Source organism: Emydura macquarii, unplaced genomic scaffold, assembly GCF_026122565.2.
Source record: "Emydura macquarii macquarii isolate MOO-44397 ecotype Brisbane River unplaced genomic scaffold, CSIRO-AGI_Emac_v2 contig_3305, whole genome shotgun sequence".
In the NCBI taxonomy this organism is placed as follows: domain Eukaryota; kingdom Metazoa; phylum Chordata; order Testudines; family Chelidae; genus Emydura; species Emydura macquarii.
This window is the reverse complement of record NW_027133442.1, coordinates 1088557-1112782: the sequence shown is the minus strand read 5'-3', so window position 1 is coordinate 1112782 and position 24226 is coordinate 1088557. Positions and strand designations below refer to the sequence as shown.

The following is a 24226-nucleotide window of genomic DNA, read 5'->3' as shown; positions in this document are numbered from 1 at the left end:
AGTCAGGAAAAAACGCTGTCTTTGCCAAATGTAAAAACAACAAAATAAAGTTTTGGTGATTCATACAAATTGTTTTGTAGCATTATAATTCACTGGGTTGGCAAACAGCAAAATTTGATGGCCCAACTGTTTTTCCAACCAAGATTATAGGCCCACATTCAGCAAAGTACTTAAGCATCTGTTTAGTTGCTTTGCTTTATTGGGACCATATAAAATGCCAAAGTTAGAGGTTGTGGTCAAGACTTTCCCCCTTTCTTGGCTTGATCTTCCTCTGACATATTCATCCCAAAACTACAGAGGAAGACCACTGCATATTACACGAGTGCTTTACCAACTACATCTGCTGTGGAGTAATTAATGTAGCTTTGTGTGGTTCTGCTCAGTTCCACTCAGCAGATGAAAGTGCAGTTCTGTGTAAGAGTACACATCACAGTTCCCCTAGGGCTGACTGAGCTGGTGGATATGCCAGCATTAGGTGGTGGAAACAAAAGAGTTTATTACTTTTCTAATCGATAGAAATGTAAGATTTGCTATGATCTGGCCAATATCTTGTCTCTGACAGTGGCCAATATCAGATGCTTCCAAAGAAGGTATAAAAACCCGAAAGTGAGCAGTTTTGAAATACCCTGCCCATAGCTAAAGATTCTTCTAACTCCTTCAGTTAGAAGTTTGTTTATGCCCTGAAACATTCCATTGTTTTGAAAAGGATCAAAACCCTAAGTGTGTTTAAAAAAAAAAAAAAAAAAATTCCTTGACAGTGTTACTTTTTAAAATGTAATTACAATTGCAGTTAATGAACATAATGTGTACTCTAGGGAAAGTGAAATAGTGGACACTAACCCTTGTTACAGTAGATGTCTGTTTTTGTATTGTTTAATTCATATTTGGCTTGGAGGGAGACATCAACTATTCTATCAGATTCTCTGAATGACCTAATTTATTATGGAAAAGTTAACTGTTGAGTTTTATTTCTGCAGAAAATATTACAGCTGCTACCTGAGAGGATATTTTATCGATGGCATTTCCACAGTATAGGTAAGAAGAAATGCTTTTAAAATGATATTTTAATAGCAGTTTAAAATGTAATTCCTTTTTCACCCTACTGATTCCTTCCTCCCCCCTCAATATTTAGTCTGATCACACAAGAACTCTAATTGGCTCATTTTCCTCTTTCCTAGTTGTATTTCCTTTAAACCAAACCAAAGTAAAGAAAAGAAAACAACAAATCACTTGCATTTTATTCCATCACTTTTGCATCTGTTAGGGTCAGTTTTGCAAATGTTTGGAGTGTGAACCTCAGTTTGCTGGTGTCGTGATGCAACTCCTGTAATCACTATGCTATTGTGACATTTTGGGGATTACCCAAACCAGTAAGGTTTGGTCACCAGATGCCCTGTAAACTTGGGTACCTTTATGCTGTGCGGCTTTGGTTATACTGACACCAGGGGCCTGCCCACGAGCATCTGGTCTCACCCTGTCTTCCATCAACCCAGTTACTCCTTGCAGAGTACTACCAACAGCCTTTCCAGTCCCAAGTCTCCCCAAATCCATCCACCATGTGATCTGAAGTACTAGACATTTGGACTTTTCTCCTCTGCTTTATTACCCCCAAAGGTGAAACTAGACCCCCCCAGACACCAGTTTACTTTGGCGCACACACTCCATACAGTTTGCACACCAGAGACCTGCTTGGGGTAAAAATAAACAAAAGGTTTATTTAATAAAAAAAAAAAAAATCAAAGATTCAAAGATAAAATAGTATGAAATAGCAAACATATACAGGTTAAACAGCAAATAAGCATAATGACTCAACCTCAGGCATTACAATTTCAAATTAGATAAACTCCCTTTTCTAATACAAGTTACCGATAGCCTCTGAATAGTTTCCCAAAGTAACCTCTGCTATAGATCGGATCCAGTGTTTCATGGAGAGCACCCGCCAAGTGATGGTCCCTCAGTTTCTGGATGAAAACGATAGTTTCATGCCTCCTTTTAAAAAGGCTCCTCCCCACTCTCGCCCCCTTCTTTCCTCTCCGAACATGGTGACTGATGTTTATTCAGACTGGGAATAAGGAAGGGAAATTCTTCCTTAAGATGATGGTTAGGAAGTCTCAGTGTTTTCCCATTTGTCTTTTCTTGGGTAGTACAATGGTAGGTGTTGGAGCTAATCTCCTCTGGTTAAGGAGGCAGCCCCTTTCAAGCCTGACAGCATCACAAATTGAGCACAGTTTTTTATATTCATGAATACATACATTCATAACCATAGCCTGTATACATATTTCAAATGACCATCAAGTTCAGAACATAAAATGCTTTCATAAAAGACCTTACTCAACATATTTTTATAGTACAGTAACATTGTATATAATCAGTTGATTCAACTGTTTATTCTTTGGAGTTCAACCCCCGTTTTCCCCTTTGGGTGTCTGAATGCTGATTGTCACAGCAGTATTAAAATAGTGTGTAAAATATGGTAGTTTACCATTATAAACTTTCCTATTAGTACAAATATAAGCTGGTTAGTAGTTCAATTTTCAGTGAAATTCTCAGGGGCATCTTTGTCATAAAAATTCCAGTGGGGCTACTGTCCTGCCTAAATTGCCCTCCAGATCCCCACAGAAGGAAGTGCACATCATGCCCTATGAACCACAAAACCATTTAGTAGTAGTAGAAGAGTGTTTAGGAAGAACTTCAGTACTAGCCCAAGAGCTAAACATTCTTGAACCTTCAGCTCTCAAGTGCTCCATTCAGCTACAGTTCCCAGCTCCTCTTTTTTTTCCCTGCGAAAGCAGTCAGATAATCCTTCAGCTTCATCCCCTGATTTTTTTGGCATTCGGCTGGCTAATTTTTTCTTCTTTTGCCAAAAGGACTGTTATATAGTTGTAGCTTTTACTTCCCGGGATTTTTTTCAAATAGTACAAATCCGGGCCCCCCAAAAAGAGTGGATTATAAGGTTCACATCTTTAGCATTTATATAGAATAGGGAGGCAGTGTACTTGAGTGGTAAAAGCAGGAAAATGTCAGTCAGAAGATTTGAGTTCTACTCCTGATTCTGCTGCTGACTTGTGGAGCTTTGGACAGATTTCTTAACCTCTCTGTGCCTTTTTTCCCATATGTAAAATGGGAATAATATTTAGGCATTCTTTTGCAGAGTTCTTTGAGATTCTTGGATGAAAAGCAGTAAAGTATCTGTGACCTAATCACTGACAGGCAAAAAGTAGCATACAAGATGGCACACACTGGGGTAGTTTTGATTCATAAACTGACTAGTGAATTAGGGATGACAAATAAACAGAACTTTCATCTGTGCTTAGAGTAGAATCTGGCTCCAGTATGCTTTGTTCTTTACATGGAAACAGTGTCATTTTTATCAGACCAGTACTTGAAATTTAAATAAGCAGTTATTTTCAGCGTATGTAAACTGAGCAATAAATATGGAAATTAATTTGCCATTATCTTTTTGAAACTTCATGCTTCTGGGATGAGCAAATCTGAAAAATCTTTCTGTTAACTCTTGCCACAACATCATGTTCTTGAAAAAAATAGAATGGAGATTACAATAGAGGGTTTTACTATAATTTGTGACACATAGCATTCATGACATCAGAGGGTCATACTTGTTTTGCAAGCTAGCAATGTTGTGGTATGCCATATAGTTTGTACCACATCTGAAAAAACAAGTAACATACCTTTTGTTGGATAGTGGATTGGGGGCAGGAGCAGAGAGGGAGGTTGGGGGAGGAGTTGGATAGGAAGGGTGAGGGAGGGGGCATCAGCTGTGAAATCCACTAACAGTGTGTCTCATCCCCATCTAGTGCCTGAGCAACATAGAGGATATCAGCCTATTACTGCTTCCAATTATTCTGTTAGCTCAAGTGGTAGAAATCCCTGCTGTGGATCTAAAGATCCAAACCCTGCTGATGACCCAAAGGAGGGTAGAGGAGCATCAGTATGGCTCTATATGATGAAGTTTCAAGGTTTTTTAGTTAGGGAAATTACATTTAAAAAACAACCTTAAAAGAATGTTAAGTTTGCAAAGCCTAACACTCAAAAGTTTGGAAACATCAGAATTAAGGTGGCCTATGAAATCTTAATTTAGTTCCTATGTGCTTATGCATTATGATAGTCTTTAATACATGAACACATAATATGCTTTCCATAGGTAGTTATTCAATATTGCTTTTTATCCTTCTTATTCATTGTGTGGACTCAGGTCTTATTTAATTCAAGCCATACAAATCCTGTACTGAACAGAAAATGTATTTCCTCCTTGACATGTTGGGTGCTCTCACCATAGTATCCAAGTGCTTCACAAGCATTAATTAATTAATCTTCACAATGTCTCTGAGAGGTTGGGTGGTGGTAGTGTCCCCATTTTACAGCTGAGGAACTGAGACTCAGAGATAATAAGGCCAAGTCCCCATTAGTTTTGGATGCCCTACATGAGACACCTAGTGCCTAACTTTTCAGAGTGCTTTGCATTTTTATAGCACTTAATATGTTCAAAGCACAGCTATAATGACCTTCAGTTACACTCGTGTGTGCTCAGCATGTATTCACAACTGGCCCCAGGTGTCTTTTGTGGGCACCCAGAAAATGTAAAATTTGTCCAGCATTGTATATGAACGCTGTGGCAGAGGGAGGGATAAAATTCCTTATTCAGGATAGTGTTTAACTGCCTCACCCTGAGAACATTTTTTCTTCATTTTTCCTTGCCTCATACTTCTGCAGACCTTCCAACTTCTGCAGCAAATGAGGGAGGGACCCCTCTAGTCTACAGCCTCCTATTTTACAACCTTGATTAATTCCCAGAGCACTGTCCGTCCCTTGCACTGAATCAGGCTGGGATCCTGTGAAAAAGTAGTATGTGGACATGCAGTTCAAGACTGTGTATCATAATGCATCTGTACAAAGGAGCCAAATTAAGATATCATAGGCAAACTTAATTCAGGCATTTCCTAATTTTTGAGTGCTTGACTTTGCAACCTTAACGTTTTTTAATGTAGTTTGTTTATTTAATAAACCTAAAGATGCAATGCAATATGACTAACAAGCTGGTCTTATTCTCTTGTGTACAGTAGAAAAGCCAATAATAAAATGAGGCAGAAATAATTTTTCTGAGTGAATTTTACAGCTTGAAGAGACATGCTTATCTCAGGTAGTTCAGGGCTCTAAAATGCAAAATTTGTAAGCCAAACATTGTGGCTTTGTGCTAATGCATGAGAACAAGAAAGCAAAACTGATCATTGTTATTTCATTAACCTGGTTGAATTAAGTAGAGAGTAGAAAGAGACCATAAATACTGAAAACACATATTGAAAGTTCTTTTAAATTTTAATAATCTAACTTGTTTGTAACACAGTAAGGAAACTTTAAAATATATATTTTAACCTGATGCTGTCCCTGTAAATTAATTTGAATGTGTTAGACTTATTGCTGCTGTGAAAATGAAAAACCATAGTTGTGACTAGCACTAAAGTGGTCAGAACATTTACTATTCTGTTTATTGAATATAATTTGGATACATGGCTATTTTTTTAAAGCACTATTCTTTATTTGGGATTTCAACATTGATTTTGCTGTTCAATCAATCAGTGTGTTTTCTAGCTGAGCAATGAATTTGTGATGGCAGCAGAAATAATGGGTGGAAATGAAAGGTCAAGGAAAGGGCTGTTGTCAAATTTTCAGATAGCACAGACAAAAATAAAAGGAGACATCTGCTTGAACTATTTCATTACAATTTCCTGTAAAGTTGAACAGCATAAATTGGGCTTTACTGAGACATTTTGTAACTACTGTATTGTTTTGATTTCAGTCATATAGTTATAATTGGAGAAGTTTTTAGCCAGCCTCAATTAATGGGAAATAAACTTGATGGCACATTTGATTTGTGCATGCACATTTGTGTGTAGAAAAAGTATTTGCACATGCAAATAGTGTGCTTTGGCAAACAGTTACTTAATGTGCACTAATACAATAAAGATGCAAATGTATTAGTGCACTAGATTTACTCTGTTCAGTAGAGTATAGAGTACCATCTTTAAGTAATGCATTTAATAACAAGACATGGATGTGTTACTTCTCCACTGAGATTATTTTTGAGAGAGTTCAGCTAATGATATTCTGCACTTTCAAATTTGCTCTGATTTTTATTAAAATATTTTAGGTTATTTGACTGGCACTTTCAAAGTTGTGTCTAATTTTGGATCATACAACTTTGAAGCATATACTGCATGTAATTGACATGGCATTTTTAAATATCACTATCAGAATTATTTTAAAACAGCTTTTGGTCTTTGTTCCCTTAGTTGTTCATATGTCTGCAAGCCTTCTAGTATATATATTTTTTTTCTCACCGATTGTTAGTATTACATTTTTCCTGTTCCTGTGCTTCTCCCTTCCCCAAATGTCAAAACCATTATGATCAGCTTTCCAGTCAGTATACCATGATGTGTAGTGTAAGCATGAAATGTTAATACAATAGTTACATAAAAAAAGATATAAAATTATAAATTTCATGGGTCAAAGTAATTCGTTGTCCACTGGTAATACTTTTAAATGAGAGAGGCATCTGAATAAAACAAAATAGACTTCAAAGATACATTAAATTTGATTTTTTTCCCCCCATCTTTCTGTTCAACAGAATGTACGATAATATATTAGCTGCATTGTTGCTAATTCCACACAGGTATTTATTTTTTAAATGCATTGCAGTACTAATATTGTTTAGCAGTGTTAAAATGGTCTGTTTTGGTAAAAATGTCTTTTTGACAAAAGCAGACAGCTTCAAATAATTTATCAATGTATTTTCCTATTTCATTTTTCTAACTTCAGGGTCAGTTTTGAAGAAGCTTTTGCACACTGGAAACTCTATTAAGGTATTTCCCTTAGATGACATTAGTGTTTCTTGCTACCTTTGATTCCATTGTTTATACTCATTAAAGATTCCCGATTTGTTGTAATTATTGTTTGAGTAAATGTATAATGATTATTACCATATTTCCTATATAATAACTGTTCATGTTTTAATAAAAAATCATAGTAGCATCCATTTATTACTGTAGTATCTATGACCAGACCTGCTACCATTCTAATGACCCTTTGTTAAAGCTAGCTATAGTAAAGATAAATTTCTGCAGATTAATATCTTTTGTTTTTAAATTTTCCCAGCCTGAAACTTAGGATATTAAACTATCAGGCTGAATACAAACTTTCGTGTTTGCATTTTTTTAAATCCAGTGTTCCCCTTCCAATTAGAATGCCAAAATTTAAAATTCTGCATTGTTAGTTTATTTGCTTTCTTGCTGAAGGTTTATTGAGCACTCTTTACCCTGAATATATACAAAAGAGATCATGGCATGTTGCATAGGAATTGGCTTATGTACAGGTTTTCAAGAAAATGGCTGGAATGTTGGGGTGAAATCGTGGACCCACTGAAGTCTCAAAAACCACAAAAACTCTCATTGACTTCAATGGGGCCAGAATTCTACCCCTACCTAGTGTGGCATGAAGTATTGGCATTTGGTGCATTCATGAGATACACCTGCTATACTACCCCAAAGGGTCAGTTTTAAGGTTCTGATTCTTGGGCTGTATTTGGCACAGGACCAAAGGGTGCATGAGGAGAAGGTGGATGGAGCACTAATTCCTGGAGCTACAAGAGGTGTTTTGGCCCCTGATTTGAGGGGGAGCAGCTTCAGAACTATTCTAATTTATAGTGACAATATTGGCTTCCTATGAACTATTACATTGGGTGGGTATTGGCAGAATGCCTCCTGAACATGCCTCCAGCACATCGTCTGCATGGTTAAATTGATCAGTGTTGTCTCTTAATATGGTTTCTTAGTATTTTACTGCATTTTCCTGTTTATATCAATGTCCTTTCTACATTCTTTTCCTTTTAGATAAGATGTGAAGGAATCCGGCTGTTTCTTCTTTGGCTTCAAGCACTTCAGACAAACTCCAGAGAGGAGCAAGTGTTAACTTTTGCATGCCTAGTGCCTGGTTTTCCAGTGATCATGTCATCAAGAGGTCCTTGTACACTGGATACACTCATTAGCCCTCCTCCTAATTTGCCTGATGGTAAGTAAAATTATCAGAATTGAAGTGCTGAATTTATTGCCTTTTCTGATCACTAATTCATAGAATTACAGATTTTGCTAATATGGGAAAATATCGAATAGATCACACTATACTCTGTAAATCAGTGAACCAGAGACATGTCATATTGAGATTATTAATCTATTAAAATGTTTTCATAGCATTATATCTCTCTAGTTTTATAGTGTCAGAGTGCAGAACATTTTTGTTATTTAGTGTTAAAGATACAGAAATCACCATATCTTCTTTTTCATTGCTTGCTACTTCCTGCTTGTCACTGAGTGTAAGTAGATCTAGACAGTTCTATTCAGCATTAAATTTAAAAAGAACTTAAATATTAGAGCCAGTGTTTATATTTAGATGAAGAGTACTTTCTAGATGCCTGTAAGTAGAAAACTAATCCCTGATTCTATTTTGTATATTGTCATCATGGATCCCATATTTGAGATCCACTACGAACATCTCCACCCCTTTAGAGATGGAGAGGCTTTGTTTGTGCTATCAGGGAAAAGAAAATCCTTGGGGGCCCTTTAAGGATTGCTCAGATCCTCTTTCCTTGTGAGCATTTAGGCTTCTTGTGAATTTGGCATCAATTTAGTTAATTGGCTCGATTGAAGGATGCAGTGGAAGCCTACAGGCTTCTGTGCATTAGAAGAGAAAACTTATGAGTCCTTACCCTTGCCCAGGATGCCATTTTACATCTGAGGAATCGGATTTCTAGGTCTTGGCGTGGGCATCACACTAATCTCTTTTTCGGTCTGGGAAGGAATTTTTCTGTGATTGGTAGATTAGCAGCCCAGTGACCTGATCGGTAAGTTAGGTTGTAAAGTGTTCATGTTGTCACAACTTGGCGGGTGTCCAGTGCAAGTATTTGGTCAATAGGGGGTCAAGTTCCCTGGTCACCTGAAACTTAAATCGAGATTAGGGGAAGGCATCCCCTAAAGGAGGAGGAGGAATGGACTGGGAGTTCTGATGTCTGGTACAGTGAGGGGCTCCACCCCGCTTTTCTGCGTGTCCTCAACCATCATATGAAAGGAGGGCAGTTAGGGTTCTAGTACAAATGGCTATTTTATTCATGTGCCAATCACAGGCACCTAAATATATGTACAAAATTAAAAAAACACACAAACCAACAATTAAGAAAACAGTACAATGGAACATTACCAACAAAGAGTCTTCTCAGCCATCTGGCCCAATTCTCTCCCTCCAGGTAAAGCCCAGGAAAACGTGAGTCTTGCAGCACCCCTGAAGCTCTTCAGATCTGGTCTCTTGCAGCCCAAAGAGGGCAGCAAATTCCAGAGTATTCTTTTTAAGGATAATTAGATTGATTCTAAATTGTCAAGCGTAAATGCAAGAATCATCTGTTTGCTAAAGTCTTCCCCACAGAAGGAGTCCACAAGGTGGAGGTTAAAGGGAAAAATGTAGAAGGCAAGAAGAAACAATGGGGTTTGAGGGAGGGAGGAGCAGTAGAAGGAAACCTTAAAAACTGCATACTATAAGGGGAGTGGGACATCTGTGGGAATATTACCTTCTGGGAAAGCTCAGCGTCATTCTTAATTGTTAAACTGGATACTTTACTGATGTACTTTAGATATACTTGAGTTGGATATCAGGGACTATTGATTCCATACACATCCCCTCACCGATCTTGAACATTCAGATGCAAAGATATATAAGGGACTTTGATTCCAACCATCATTAATAATCCCTTCCTTTCTGTTCTTTTTGTCAGTTGTTGGCTATCTTGTTCTCCGTAAAAAGCTAATATGTCTAGTGTTGTCAAGGCTTCACATATTCAGTAGTAAGGTCCCTGGATTCTGTGACACTCCAGTGGAAATTTTCAATATTTGGTGGCAACTTCAGATAAATTTTAAAAATAGAGGTTTAAATTTAAAATGAGTATGAATAATAGACCATGTGTTACTCGTTTCAGTATAAAATTCAGTTTGTGCTGTCCTCACATTTTCAGTATGCCATAGATTATCATCTTTAGTTTTCATCGTTAACAAGGTGTTAAAACGAATTGGGCAGTTCACATCTGTCAAAACTACTGTTTCAGGCTGTCTGCAGATTCTGACATCACTTTATCAGTTCTCACTCAGTTCATTTTTTTCAAGATTGTCACTTTTGTGAAGGCTAGAAATTCCTCTCTTGATAAGTAGTTCTCACACAGAAAAATGTGTGTTAATTTGTGGGGATGGGAGGTAAGGGGTAATGCTATGTTTAGCTATGCATTTTGGGGCTTGGGTAGATATCAAAATGATCCTAAGTGGAACATGGCTTTGTGCAATCAGTAGCCATATTTATACTATAATATTATATGGAACACTATTACATCATAAATTTTAATTTATTTACACCACCATTTTAAAGCAATAGTCATTTAAAAAAAAAACTTTCTCTGTATTTTAGCAAAGATTTATCCTGAAGAGATAACTCCACTTTTGCCAGCTGTCTCTGGTGAAAAGATTGCTGAGGACCAAACCTGCTATTTTCTTCAGATTTTGTTAAAGTACATGGTAATCCAGGTGCGAAAATAATATGTTAAGTCTTTAATATGTAGGGGAACATATCTGTGATGGGAGTTTGTTTTTCTTGTTTCTATTTGTACAGTATTTTTCAAATGGAGGTTATTGTCATACAGGTATTTGCTTATTTTTTATAAAAGAAAAAAGTCAAACATTTTGTTGCGGCTTTTGTATTGAAATTGTTTATTTCTATCTCAAATAAGGAGAAAAAAAAAAGACATGATGTTATATTGTGTTTTTATTTAAAAAAAAAGAAAAGAAAAAAGCATTAGTTTATATCCATAAAGGTTTTTCACAAGGTAAACAGTTTCACACAAATCCCTAGTCACTATGCTACAGCAACTGACATCCGGAAGCTGATTTCAAAGAGTAATTAATTTTGACTTTTCATACAATAGATGCACTTTTCACATATCTCAAAAGCTATTAATAGAATAATCCCTCATTCAACCATCAGTATTGCTAGCATGATAAGAGGTGGTCAATTCATTTCAGTCAAATGATTGTCATAACTCTTCAAATCTTTGTTGCTGGTTGTTACAGAATTCTGAAGAATTCTAGTAAAGTAATTTACTCTTCATGTAGCCTTTGAGGAATGTCATCCTGTTTTAAATCAGGATAAAGCCAGGTAGTATATGAAATGCATTATAGTAAGCCACACCTCTGAATTAATGTTCTCCAGAGAACTTCATTCTGTACTCTCCTATTTTACTGCTAGTCTCCAAGGATATGTGTACGCTGCATGTGGGAGTGAGCCTCTCAGCCTGGGTTCACTGACTCATGGTAGCATTCTAAAAATAGCTGTGTAGATGTTGCAGCTTGGTCTCCGAAACCTAGAGTAGGGCTTCAGAGCCTGAGCTGTGGCCTGAGATGCAACATTAAAGCACCATCTACAGAGCTATTTTTAGCGTGCTATCGCAAACCTTATGAGCACAGATCTGTGGATGTGGGCTTCAGAGGCTTGCTCCCAGATGCGGTGTAGACATACCCCAAGATTTCAGCAAAGCTTAGAAAGTACAGTAGCTGTTGATTTAGTAGCACCTATGGCTGTGACCGGTTTGTTTTCTTCAGCTACATAGTTGCTACAGCAGGATTTGGTACTGATGTAGACAATTACTTTGATGGATGTTTTTTTAAAATGGACTTTGTTTAATCTGGAATCTCTTTTGCATACAAATGGGCCTCCTACATTTTAATTAGTCATCTCAGCTAGATGTTTTCCTAGGGGCATATGGTGTCCTCGAAAGTTGTTGTGACAGAGAGGGAGGTTTTTTTTCTGTGAAGAGGGAGACAGTTTGCTCTTCATGGGAGAAGGCAGTCCAAAATTGCCAGTCCTCTCACTGTACTCTTCCTCCCTCTGCTGTTTGCTCCCATAATGGGTCAATTCACATTTGTTTCAGGCCTGGTCTACACTTAAAATTTAGGTCAGCATAGCCACAGTGCTCAAGGGTGTGAAAAATCTACACCCCCAAGCAGTATAGCTATGCCAACCTAACCCCCGGTGTAGATTCAGCTGAGTAAGCATTCTTTTGTCAACCTAGTTAATATCAACTCCCCAAGCGATGGTCTTTCAGTAGTGGAAAAAACCCTTCTGTTGCTGTAGGCTGTCGACACTACAGTGTTACACCAACATAGCAATGATATTATCCCACTATAGCCCCACAAAGTAGACATGGCCTTAGATTTGTTATTTCTGGCTATCAGCAGATCCAAGAAGGTGCTAAAAATAGCCTTTATACAGCCATCTTTATTTGTCAGTTTGGCTGGATGTTTTAAATCCCCAATGTACAATAAGTGAGGAAAGGAGAAGCGGCTGTGGGACTATTTGGTAGGATTATCTTGATCCAGTGTTTGGGTTTGCATTTAGATTGTTGGCTGGGGGTATAGATATAATTTGTTTCTTGTTAGTGACACACACATGGATGAAAACAGATATAAAGAATGACTGGAGAAGAGAGAGGATTTGAGAGATTGAGGGTTTGTTTAGAGGTGTGTGATGGCTGATTTAAACTATTTTTTAAATTAAAAAAAAAAGATAAAACCAAATAGTTTCTACACACTCTTCCTGTAAGAAAGAAGAATAAGATAATGAAAGTATTATAAAAACACAGAAATTGAGATTAAACCAAAATTAAAGTAAAATGTGGGAGGGAAATATTAAAAGCAACACTAATAGAGCAAATAAACATGTACAAATTAGGGGTTAAAGAACTCTAATATTTCCTGTAAAAATTAAAAAGGTAATGGAAAAACTAAAAAAGTGGAAAATTGGTATTTTATTTCTACAGGAGACCCGTTTTAGGAAGGTTATGCAAGCAAAATGGTAAATGGTTTTAAGTCTTTGTGTCATCTTGCTTAAAATGCAGTTTTAATGTACATAGTGACTATGTAAAAATAACACTTTCCTACTCAACAGAATTGCTCCCTTTATGTATACAAACTCCCAACAGACGATGGTGCAAAAATATTTTCAGTGCTTTTTTTAGTGCTGTTGGTCCTGTAAATTAGGACTGTGTGTACTGCAGATTCTGTTCTGTTTTGGTTCATTAACACAACTGTGTTTAAATTCTGATCAGTTACACTTGAGGAAAATGGTGTTTCACTAGTGCAGCTGAGGACCCAGTTTGGCTGTGCAAACCTTTTTTATTGATGGTGATGGATGAGATGAAAAGCACCCAGTTCTAGTACGGAATAAGTATTCAGAGCTGACACTTAAGGAAAGGCCACACTTTATGGAAAAAAGGGGTAGACAAACTCCCTAATAGTTAACAGAGACTAAAGGCTGCATGTATTTTTAAGATCATTCTTTCAGGGAAACAAATTTTTGTCTTTTAATTCAGATCACAATTTTGTTGTTGGTTTTTTGGTTTTGCATTTTGAAGAAATTAGGGCTGTTGCTCTGTAAATTGATTTAACTTACATACATTGTGGAATTGGAACCAAAAGAATGGCCCAGTGATTTTATTTATAGCATGTAAACTGAGAATGGAGAAAAGTTAGCTGATACCCCCGATTAAAGATGCAAAATAGAAATAAAAGTTATGGCAAAAAATACACTTTTTAACTAACTTTTTTGTTTTTGAAACAAAGAAAAACATCTTAAAATGGAAGCAATCAAGAAATACTTAGTGGAAATACAGCTGACTCTGTCAAATGTCTTGAGGTGGCCAGAGAAAGCAAGCAAGCACCAGACAGTAAATTTTAAAGGGAATCATGAATTTATATTCTGTGCATAAATTTTTGCCACATCAAGCAAACAGTAATTTTATACACATAAATAAAGTACACATTGTATGCATTGCGGATACTCACAAGTAGGTTCATTTTACTTTATTTTATTTAGATTTGACATTAAAAAAGAATATGTATACAAAAGCCCTGACTGCTCTGACAATAATTAGTCTTACAGTAACTACACTGTAGCATTAATACATTAAAATTGACTCCACCAACCTAAAATAATTAAATAGAAGTAACAATTTACTTCAGACAGTAGACGGTCAGAATGGAAAAATTCCAGACAATCCTCTCACTCCCAAAGCTTACATGTGCAAGTATTTGCAGAATGGGGCCTTACAAATTAGAGGACCTTTAGAGATTTTGTAAGTTTTAAAAACATTTAATTGGGATGTAGGTTCGTTATTGATGAAGTTGGGAAAATGTAATAAGACTATGGCTGAAGCAAACAAATCAATGGATAGCAAAGTAAAGGAAGAACCAGTATCACGTCTTAATTTTAGATGTGAAAATATGAAAGTCTTGGCAAGATGACTAGAGTTGTATTTCCTGGTTTGGTGTATAGGGATCAGGTGGGCTTTTGTGGGAATTTGAAAAATAGAAAATTTTTGGTTACTGAGAATTTTATTTTCTCTTGAAGCTGCTTTAAATAAAAAGGGGTAGGGATTGAGTAAAGTGAAAGAATGTACCTCAGAAGAATGGTAAATAAATGGTTGGCTTGTGATTTACATGATGTGAAGTTGATATGAGAGATCAAAATCCACAGAGAGGTTCAAGTGAGGAGAAGAAATCTATCTTTCCCCTTACTGCAGGGATGTCTACCTTCACTATTCTTCTTTGCACTTGTATTGGAATCCATGGCACAAATAATTAGAAGAAATTAACACGTGTAGGGTTTTGTGATTGGAACATGCCTACTATTTTTAATATGCCTATATTTCAATGAAAAAATCACCACAGTCTTTAGCACAATTTAGCACTGTCTACACCAAGATATTGCAGATCAGGACTGTGTCAGAGTGGTATGTGGAAGCTCACATAATTGGTGCTCACAACACCAGACGCTGCCCAGGGCTGACATACTCAAGCACAAAAATCAAATTTTGCAGTCAGTTCCCAATGCCAGTGGTAAATATGTATGGCTCAAGAGTGAGACTTCATAAGGTTATCTTGTATGTGCATATGCAACCCCATTAATGACAGGAGTTGGGTATGCTGATTATGAGAGAAAAATATGCCCTGGAGAGACTAGTAGCTTCATAGAACCCTACTTAGAGGTAAGAAGCTTTGTTTAATCTTAGTAAAATATTTTAACAAAATACAGTGACATTAATTTATGACGTTTATTGGAGTGATTGGATTATAACAGTATAAATGTCAGCTTTGTGTGAGCTTTTTTTTTGTTTGCTTTTTAAACGACCTGGCATGCATCATTTTTTTTCTTATGGTTTTATTGTACTGTGTAGAGCTTTGAAAATAGAATACTAATATTTCATATCTATTATTGAAGTGTTGTTTTCCATCTTCCACATTCAGTAAAACAGCATTTATCATCAACATGGAGAAATTTTTAACAGAATGTGTATTAATTTGAAACTTTTTTTTTGGCTACATGGCAAAGGCTGCAAGCTTAGAATGGAAGAATAAGGAGAACCAAGACACTGGTTTTAAGTTTCTCTTCGCCTTGTTTAGAAAGTATTATCTTCCTCACCTGTTTCCATCTTTTACAAAACTAACCAACCTCTACAAACCTGTGCTTGGTAAGTAGTAAGTTTTATTTTTAAGTAGCAAAAATATTTGGAGGTTACTTTTTGTAGTGTCTTTGTGATCATTACAACTATTTGCTGAATATATGCATGAAATTTGTATTTTTAATGGCTTATAAGAAAAAATTATTTTCTCTAGTACTATTTTAGATTTCTCTATTTATATTAACATATGGTGAAACAGATTAACATAATTTTCTTATTTTGCATTATCATCAAATTATTAGGTACTATTCATTTAAAAAACAGACTTTTCACATGCAATCACAGATATTGCCATGAGTTATTTAACTGTTACCCTAAGGAACAATGTGTTATAATGATTCCGTGACTGGATTCAATCCCTCATGTCCCCATGGGAGCAGTGTACAGAACACAGGAAGCTTTTTTTCACTCCACTTCCTACATGTGGGCTGGAGCTGGTTCTGCATTCCTTGAACACCTGAAACTTCCATAGCCTTCATGTTTTAGGTGAACAGGGAATGTGCATAAAGATGTCAAAATATATGCAATACATACATCAGGCTAGATGTTAAAAGAATTTTTAAGGTGCCCGAAAGCCAGATATTAATTGTGATACAAATAAAATCATTAATATATGTACATGTACAGTTCTTCTTTTACCTTCATCTCCGAAAGGAAGAGGAGGGAGAATAGCATCTAGGGGTATATCTACACTTTGAGCTGGTGGTGTGATTCCCAGCTCGAGAGACATCTTTGTGCTAGCTTTTATTGAGCTAGTGTGCTAAATACAGAATGTAGCCTGGGTGTAAGGACAAGCTAGTCCCCCTGAGTGCATACCTGTGAGAGGCCATAGGCAAATGCTCAGGTGGCTAGCCTGTCCTACTGCTTGCAGCTCTGTGGCTATATGCTATTTTTAGCATACTAGCTTGATGAGAACTAGCACAAGGATGCCTCCTCAAGCTGGGAATCACAACCCCAGCTCAAAGTGTAGACATACTATGAGAGGGTAACAGGATGCTGAGATGTAGACGTGAGTATACAGGCATGCTGTGAGCAGGGGTTAGAGCTGCAGAGCAGTCAAAAAATCCAGTTGTATGATTAAAGGCTTCTGTCACTCTAGGAATGTTGAAATCCTTTCATCTTTGAGCTGTTCCTAATATACCAGTTAAGTGGTGCATTGGAACTCAAGGGCTGGTGTTTGAATGGGAACAAAGCCATTAATACTTGACCAATATTAATACTCCTCCTCAACATCTCCCCTGACTGTCAACCTTCTCCTCTTCAGTCTATCCAGCATTTAACCGCTAATACTTCTTACTTCACTGCCACTTCAATCATGTTATTCACCCCTAGCGTCCCTTTACTCCATCTTTTTTCACAACATTCAAAGTACTCATGCTCACTTTTAAACTTCTGTACAGCTCTGCCCTGCTTATATTTTACCTCTCATCTATACAGTTCCCCTCCTCATGGGCTGTGCTCTGGCCATTCTTCACACTTTGAGCCCTTTGCCTGTTCTCCACTTTCTTGTCTCTTTGCTTTTCTCACACTGCTCCCTGTATCTGAGTTGTTCTCCCCTTTCTAGCGTGCCTTAGCACATTCTCTTTCTCCTCTTCAAGCCTGACTCCTTCAGCCTGGCTTAGCACCCTTTGACTGCTCCTGTTTTATTTACTCCACCCCTTTTTTTGCTTTAATCTCCATAAAAATTATCAGAATTTATAAAATTTCACATTCTACTTAACTCATTCTTACTTTAAACTCTTGTCCCTTCCTTTTGTTTACCACTTGCATTGTCTGTTATTTATCTGGTATGGATTAAGCTCTTCAGGACAGGATCTGTGCTTTTTTTGTCTTGTTTATCTCCAGCACCAGTCAAAATTATGGCTCTGTGTGTGTGTGTGTGTGTGTGTGTGTGTGTGTGTGTGTGTGTGTGTGTGTGTGTGTGTAAAAGAATATTAGGTATAAACACCTGTTTCATCACATTTATTTCACATAGAGAAAAAATGCTGTAGGTCTAATGTTAATTCATTTCACCAAGCAGTTATTTTAAAAAAAAATATTTATATTATCTGTTTAATCTCACCAGATATTCCTGACTTGAGGCCAAAACCAGCATATATTACTGCAACTCGAAATAATGAAAACATCTACAGCACAAAAATCCCATTCATGGCTGCTCGTGTTGTTTTTATTAAATGGCTTGTAACCTTCTTTCTCGAAAAGAAGTATTTAACTTCAGTGCAGAATACTAAAAATGGAGGAGAAATGCTACCTAAAATTATTCAGGTATGTCATAAACTTACTTGTTTCCTTATGTATATGCTAGAGAAGCTGCAGATGATCAAAATATGTTGATAACTGAAGCAAAAAGGAAATGCTCTGCTTAGGTGGGTGAATGAAGAAGTTTAAATTAGCTTTCCTCTGAGGGAGGAGTGAGTGTTGGGAGGAACCCCTTCAGCAATGTACCAGAAAATATTTCTATAACTGTTTGCCTTATTTGAAGAGGAAAAAAAATCTTCTGAATATACAGTATTATCATTAAACATGCTTGTTCTAAACCAGAAGGTCTTGAAGACCATTTCTCAATAGAAAGAGTGTCTTGATGGCCACCTTTAATAATCAAACAATATCTTTACGATAACTTTAGCAGTTGTTTACAGTGAAATACTAGGAAAGTATTTAATGTATTTTTAGCTTCCTTTAATATAGTTTAGCACAGGGGTGTCAAACTCATTTGCTATGGCAGGTCAGATTTGAATTAAATGTACTTCAACTGGGCCATACATACCATAAATCGAAATACTAGGCACTTTTGGAGCACTGTGTCTCGTGCACACAGTGCTCCACGCATTGCTGCCAGAGTACACAGATCTCGTGGTAGCGCGCGATGCCACGAGATCTCATGGTGTCATACTTTCTGGGAGCAGCATGTGATGCTGCGAGATCTCGCGGCGTTGTACCCTCTGGCGGCAGTGCACGACACCACCAGAGAGTACAATGCCGCGAGATGTCGTGGCAGCATGCGCTGCCGCCAGGAGCCAAACCAAAAAGGTTGACGGGCCATATCCGGCCCGCAAGCCGGATGTTTGACACACCTGGTTTAGCATATGGAAATGAAGAGAAACAGTACCAGTATGATCCACTGCAGAGCACACATTTCACTTACAAGTTACTGGTTCAAAACTGGCCAGGATTAGTAGCTTCACACACTATGAATTCCATAGCGAACAATTGGCTAAGGCTGCAGATTATCTTTAAATAAATAAATAAATAAGTCAGAAATAAACTGCATTTCATATTTTTCTTGTGATATGGAGTATCAGCATCAAATATGAATTCATTTGAAAAGAATGCAAGTAACAAATTCACTTTTGTGAAGCTCTGAATTTTGAAATAGTGATAATTTCTTTAGAATTACTGAAGATTATAAGAATTTCAAGTCTAAAGTTGAAACTTGCGTAGCTATTTAACAGGAAGGTGTTTTTTTGTTTGGGTTTTTTTGTTTTTGTTTTGTTTTGTTTTCCCTGAAGCTCAAGTACTTTGGATCAATTTGTCTCCCTGATTTTGGTATGAAGATTTGTGTTGCTACATCCAACATGCTTGTAGCCACTTGAGTTTGGACGAGACCTTTTCTCTCTAGTAAAACTGGCTGAAAGCTAATACTGAAAATACCATACCTCATTATGTTTTAAACCAAATATTAAAGTGTTCACCATCAGAATTTGACAACAGTTACCACATAGTTAGATATGCGATTCCTCTTCTAAGTATAGAGCAGAATTGGTACGAACTGTGTGGCAGTTGTTGGCAATGCTGACTTTTTAATGACTTTGAATTTCACCAAATGTGGATTGCTCCCCCTTGTTGCAGTCTATGAACTTTAGTCTTAAAATATTGCTGGATTCTGATATTGTAAAAAGAAAGGAACCTTTGCTAATCAGCACATATGTCCAGGCAATATTTTCAGTGAAATGAATATTGAAAATTGTTGCCTGTAGATGATACATTTTAATTTAAGAGAGCATTTTTTCCACTAAGGTAGATACGTTTTACATAACCTTTTTTCAAAAGACTACATCTTGTGTCATCATCTGTCATGATTGGATCTCTTTTATTACAAAATGTTGCAGTTGTACAAATAACCCCATAATTTACCATTTTGCCAAGATGCTTCATGAATGTGAATAGGGTAATAGTTTTTCCCAAATGAAAAAAGTGACTTGGAACGTCTCCTCTACTTGTTCTTTCTCCCTGCATCTTTTCCTTCCCAGTTCCTCTCTCCCTTCTGATGGAGCACAGAGTGACCTAAGGATCATCCCCTAGTACTGTGCCTTAATGTGCCATCTACTTTCTAAAAGTAAGACGCTTTGGAGGTAGATCTCAAGTTGGAGAAATTGAGATTGCTGGTGTACTCCATATCACTAAACTTCTTTAAATCTCCATAGTCCAGCTCACCCTATCTCGTGGTTTTCTGTCTTACAGAGCTGATAGACAGTCAACAGATCCGAGATACGGGAATAGGATGCACATTAGGCATTTAAATATTCAGACTAATTTTTTGCTTAACTCAAGTTTATTGAAAGTTGTATTACAGTTGCTCCTGGGATTCCGTGGGTTTGTGAAAGTTGCTGGTAACTGGAGTTCAGAATAAGTAACCCAGGTTTTTGGTATGTTTATATGCAATATTATACAATTATTTTATTAGGCTTGCATTTTCTCCTGTCTAGACTGTTGGTGGTACAACTCAAGATAAAAACCCTGAGTTGGAAACCAGTGGGCTATCAGAGCAAGAGAAAAATCATTCCAATAGCAGCACTTTGTCTGATAGAAGACTCAGTAACTCTAGCCTTTGCAGCATTGAAGAACAACATCGGACAGTGTATGAGATGGTGCAGAGAATTCTGTTGTCCACTCGAGGTTATATCAATTTTGTCAATGAAGTATTTCGCCAGGTAAGTATTATGAGATTATACATACTAATGTATAACTTAAAAAACTGCAGAAACATTTGTATAACTGCACTGAGTGGCTAAGTGTTATGCAAAAGATTACTGTAAATGCTGTTGAACCAAATGATCAACTAAAATTGACCGTGGTCCCATCTGCAAGTCCTTATCTTTAGGAGTCCTTTCTAGGTCCAGTCCCTAGCTGATTATTATTTATAATGTTCTAAATAAAGGAAAACATCAATTGTTAAACAACTTTCATATAAAATATTATAAATATATTTATTAATTCATCTGAAGATGCAGCTTAAACTGGCACATCTGCAGTAAAAACCATGAAATGTGATACTGTATTCTGCTCTTTCTTAGCGTGACCAGAGAAACTTTACTTCCCCCCTCTCCCTAATGCTTATCACCTTGAGTCTGTTTCCCATTTTCTGATTATAAATTGAATAGTCGTTACCACTGAAAACTTTCAGGAAGTTTGATTTTGTATATTTCCTTGTAAAATTTAGAAGAGGGTTCTGAAATAAGATAACTTGCAAGGTATGCAGGTGAGGAAACGAGTATTATTTATATAATGTAACAAGATGCTGGATTAACATGATTAAAAGAAGTTTTGACATTTCCTAGCATTGAAAACCTAAAACTTTTTTCTTTATCAGGATTAATTAGTAGTTTGACAAATGAAGATAAGAAAGTCAGATAGGAATACCAATTTGTTGCTCAGACCAAAATAGCAGTTCTGTCACACTTGCCTAGATCATTTAATGCAGCCTTACATATGAATTTTGATATCTCATACACTGGTGCATATAATTAAAAAGCATGTAGAATCTGCTACTGCATATGCATGTGCAAAACTGAGTTTTCAAGTAGCTTGCTTCCACAGCTATGATGAAAATAAATACTTAATTTCTATTTAGACAACAGTAAGAGTCATTGTTAGATGTTCTCTTAGCCCCATTATTAATTTGCCATCTTTTAAAAAAAAGATTTCAAAGGAAAATGTCTGCATGTTGTACAGATGCTTTCTATATTGAAAGAGAGAAGGATGTGGTTTGTCACTATGGCATAGTTTGGTATCCTTTATAAAACACTGTTATGCTGCCCTCTTCTGGCATAATGATGAGTTAATTCAGCATTCTTTCCAAGTACTTAAAACTTCACTGTGTGTTATAGAAATAAAGAACACCACAGCAGTATTTTGCCTTTTATTTAATATAAATATGGATTATGTAATTGAAACGGATTTTTGGTTTTTTTTGTTTGTTTTTGTTTTCGTTTTTTAAAGAGGAGGAAGTGAGTCTCTTCTGGTCACAGTGTAAATTAATTATCCTGCTCTTTTTGAAGGCTTTATATTGCAGCATCCCTCCCTCCCTTGATGAGGGCTGTGTACCTCTTAATACTCTTAATACTCCCTTAATGTTTTAGCCCAGAGATGGTTAATTTTAAGGTAACAGAGGGTCACAAAGTCCACTAAAACCATTTGGTGGACCATGCATATTTTTTTAACAGAATAACTCAGAAATGTTTGCTACAACACAGCATGTTAATATACAATTAACCAGGTACTAACAGTGTAAAACTTAAGTATTCTTAAATATAAAAACATAACATTCTTAAATCCCTTATGGTACAACCCTTAAATAAACAAATACAAATTAAACAAATCTATAATCTCTTTTCAGTGTGCAGAAGATGAGGAGATTAATAAATTAAAATAACAAAACAAATCTTTCTTTGTTTTTTTTCTGCTGCTTCCAGTTTCTGCCTTCTTTCTGCTGCCCCATGGACAGAAGCTCTACCACATGGCCACAAACAGATTAGCTGTCTGTGGGAGCCAATGATATGGCAGTAATGAAAGCTGAGTGGCACAGGGCAGAGTCCACCTTCTACGTGATGGATAGAAGCATGGGCCTAGTCTACACTGGCAGCGGCAGTCAATGGGAGATATGCAAGCTATAGCATATCTCCCATCAATGTACTTACATTGGTGTACCGTGGCATCTTCACTGTGCTGCATTGACAGTAGTTGCCCTCTGGTCAACGCAGGCTTACTCCTTTCGGGAAGGTGATTTTATCGTGTTGACCAGAGAGCACTTCCGGGATTGATTGAGCGGGTCTACACAGCCCACTCAATCGATCCCAGTGCATCGCTCTCCAAGATGCAGTCAGTGTAGATATACCCGTGGTTGGGCCAGTAAGTGGCATTGCGACCTGGTGCATGAGCTCCTGCTCCCAGACTCCACTTTATTCCCCAGCAGCACAGGCACCAGCTCCATGCCACCCAGCTCTTGTTACTTCCTTTCCGTTGGCAGAGATGTGCCCTGTCCCCACTCACTGTGTGGGAGGGTGGCTGGTCTCAGCTCCAAAACAGTCAGCCAATGGGGAAATAGTAGTTGGAACTGGGTGGCATGGGGTTGAATCAGAGTCTGTTGATGAAGTGGAGCCAAGCAGAATGGTATAAGTAAGCAGCAGTTTTACTAAAAGACTATCCCCCTCAACATCCTGGCTCAATCTTTAAAAAAAAATATTTTTCTGGGGCTGCAACCCTATCTATGGATGGGCCAAATAAAATGGTCTGGTGTTTTGGAAGCATGCCCAACCCAGTTTTAGCCTCTTAACCCTGCACCTCATGTTATTCAGAGGGAGTCGTATTGACAGATATCCAGGTTCCGAGCAAGATGCCATTACAGTGCTTCCAGCTCGGGTAGCTCAGGTGGAAAAAGATTAAGTCTGGACTCTTTATATTCTCTCATTTCAGACTATACTTACGGAAAGTAGGTAACCATTCCATAGTTAGAAGTAAGTCTCTTATAAAACAGACTTTGGCCTCCATCATAATATTTGGGGGGGAAATGGTACATCTGTTTCCAAGAAAAAAAATTTCTACCCTATTTGGAATTAATAACATAAAGGATTCCTTGTTATAAAACATTACAAAACAAATGCTCATCAGAATCCAAAAAATCTTCTAACTTTGTTTATTATTACATAGCATGAAACCAAAATGAAAGCTGGATAAATTCTGTAATCTAAGTTTTAACCACAATCTAATGCAGAGAATCAAAGTTTTAGTTAGTTAAACTCTAATTTTAAAAACTACAAAATGTCAAAGCAGGAATTTGACCTTGGTATATGAGACGACAGTGACCTTTGAAGTTTTCCATTGGAGCCTTACACTTATTGGGGAGACTTCACTCTCTGATGTCTTAGTAAGATTGTCAGCCTCTCGTAAGCCTACTCAGAAATGTTGTGAAGGGGGCTGACAAGCCTATTTAGACATGTTAGAAGCTGATGAGTCCCAGACATTTGGGGGGCTGCCAACTTAACCTCCCAAGGCTCTTGAACACAGGACCTTACAGAGAGGCTCCTAGCTGCAGACCATAGGAAGTATAGAAAAATATATTCTTCCTGTGACCTCAGGAAGTTTAATAGGAAGGGACAGAATGCCACGTTCTACTTCGAGTGATTGCTCATGCCCATTCTAATATAGGTGAGAGCACGCCACTGTGCACTGGTTCCCGGAACTTTTTCCCCTTAGCAGACCCCATAGGGTCGGCTTAGGCGCCCCCCTGGAGTACAGCGCTCATGCCGCTGTATATGAGGCACCGCCGACCCTGCGGGCCCTCAGTTCCTTCTTTCCGCCCGTGACAGTTACTGGAATGTCTCCTGCCTCTTG

At 37.3% G+C, this 24226-nt stretch overlaps 1 protein-coding gene across 7 annotated transcripts in view; it reads left to right on the top strand.

Moving 5' to 3' along the window:
• RALGAPA2 (Ral GTPase activating protein catalytic subunit alpha 2) overlaps positions 1 to 24226 on the top strand; it is a 346401-nt gene that overhangs the window by 49473 nt on the left and 272702 nt on the right. For all 7 annotated transcript variants that reach the window (XR_010917130.1, XM_067532894.1, XM_067532900.1 and 4 more), the window contains exons 4-10: positions 978 to 1035; positions 6835 to 6878; positions 7905 to 8082; positions 10513 to 10628; positions 15487 to 15625; positions 17682 to 17881; positions 20323 to 20547. Coding sequence is in view for 6 of the 7 variants with exons in the window: in XM_067532894.1 (XP_067388995.1) it covers positions 978 to 1035; positions 6835 to 6878; positions 7905 to 8082; positions 10513 to 10628; positions 15487 to 15625; positions 17682 to 17881; positions 20323 to 20547 (960 nt within the window). In the remaining variant the exon portion in view is untranslated. The remainder of the gene's footprint in view (positions 1 to 977; positions 1036 to 6834; positions 6879 to 7904; positions 8083 to 10512; positions 10629 to 15486; positions 15626 to 17681; positions 17882 to 20322; positions 20548 to 24226) is intronic.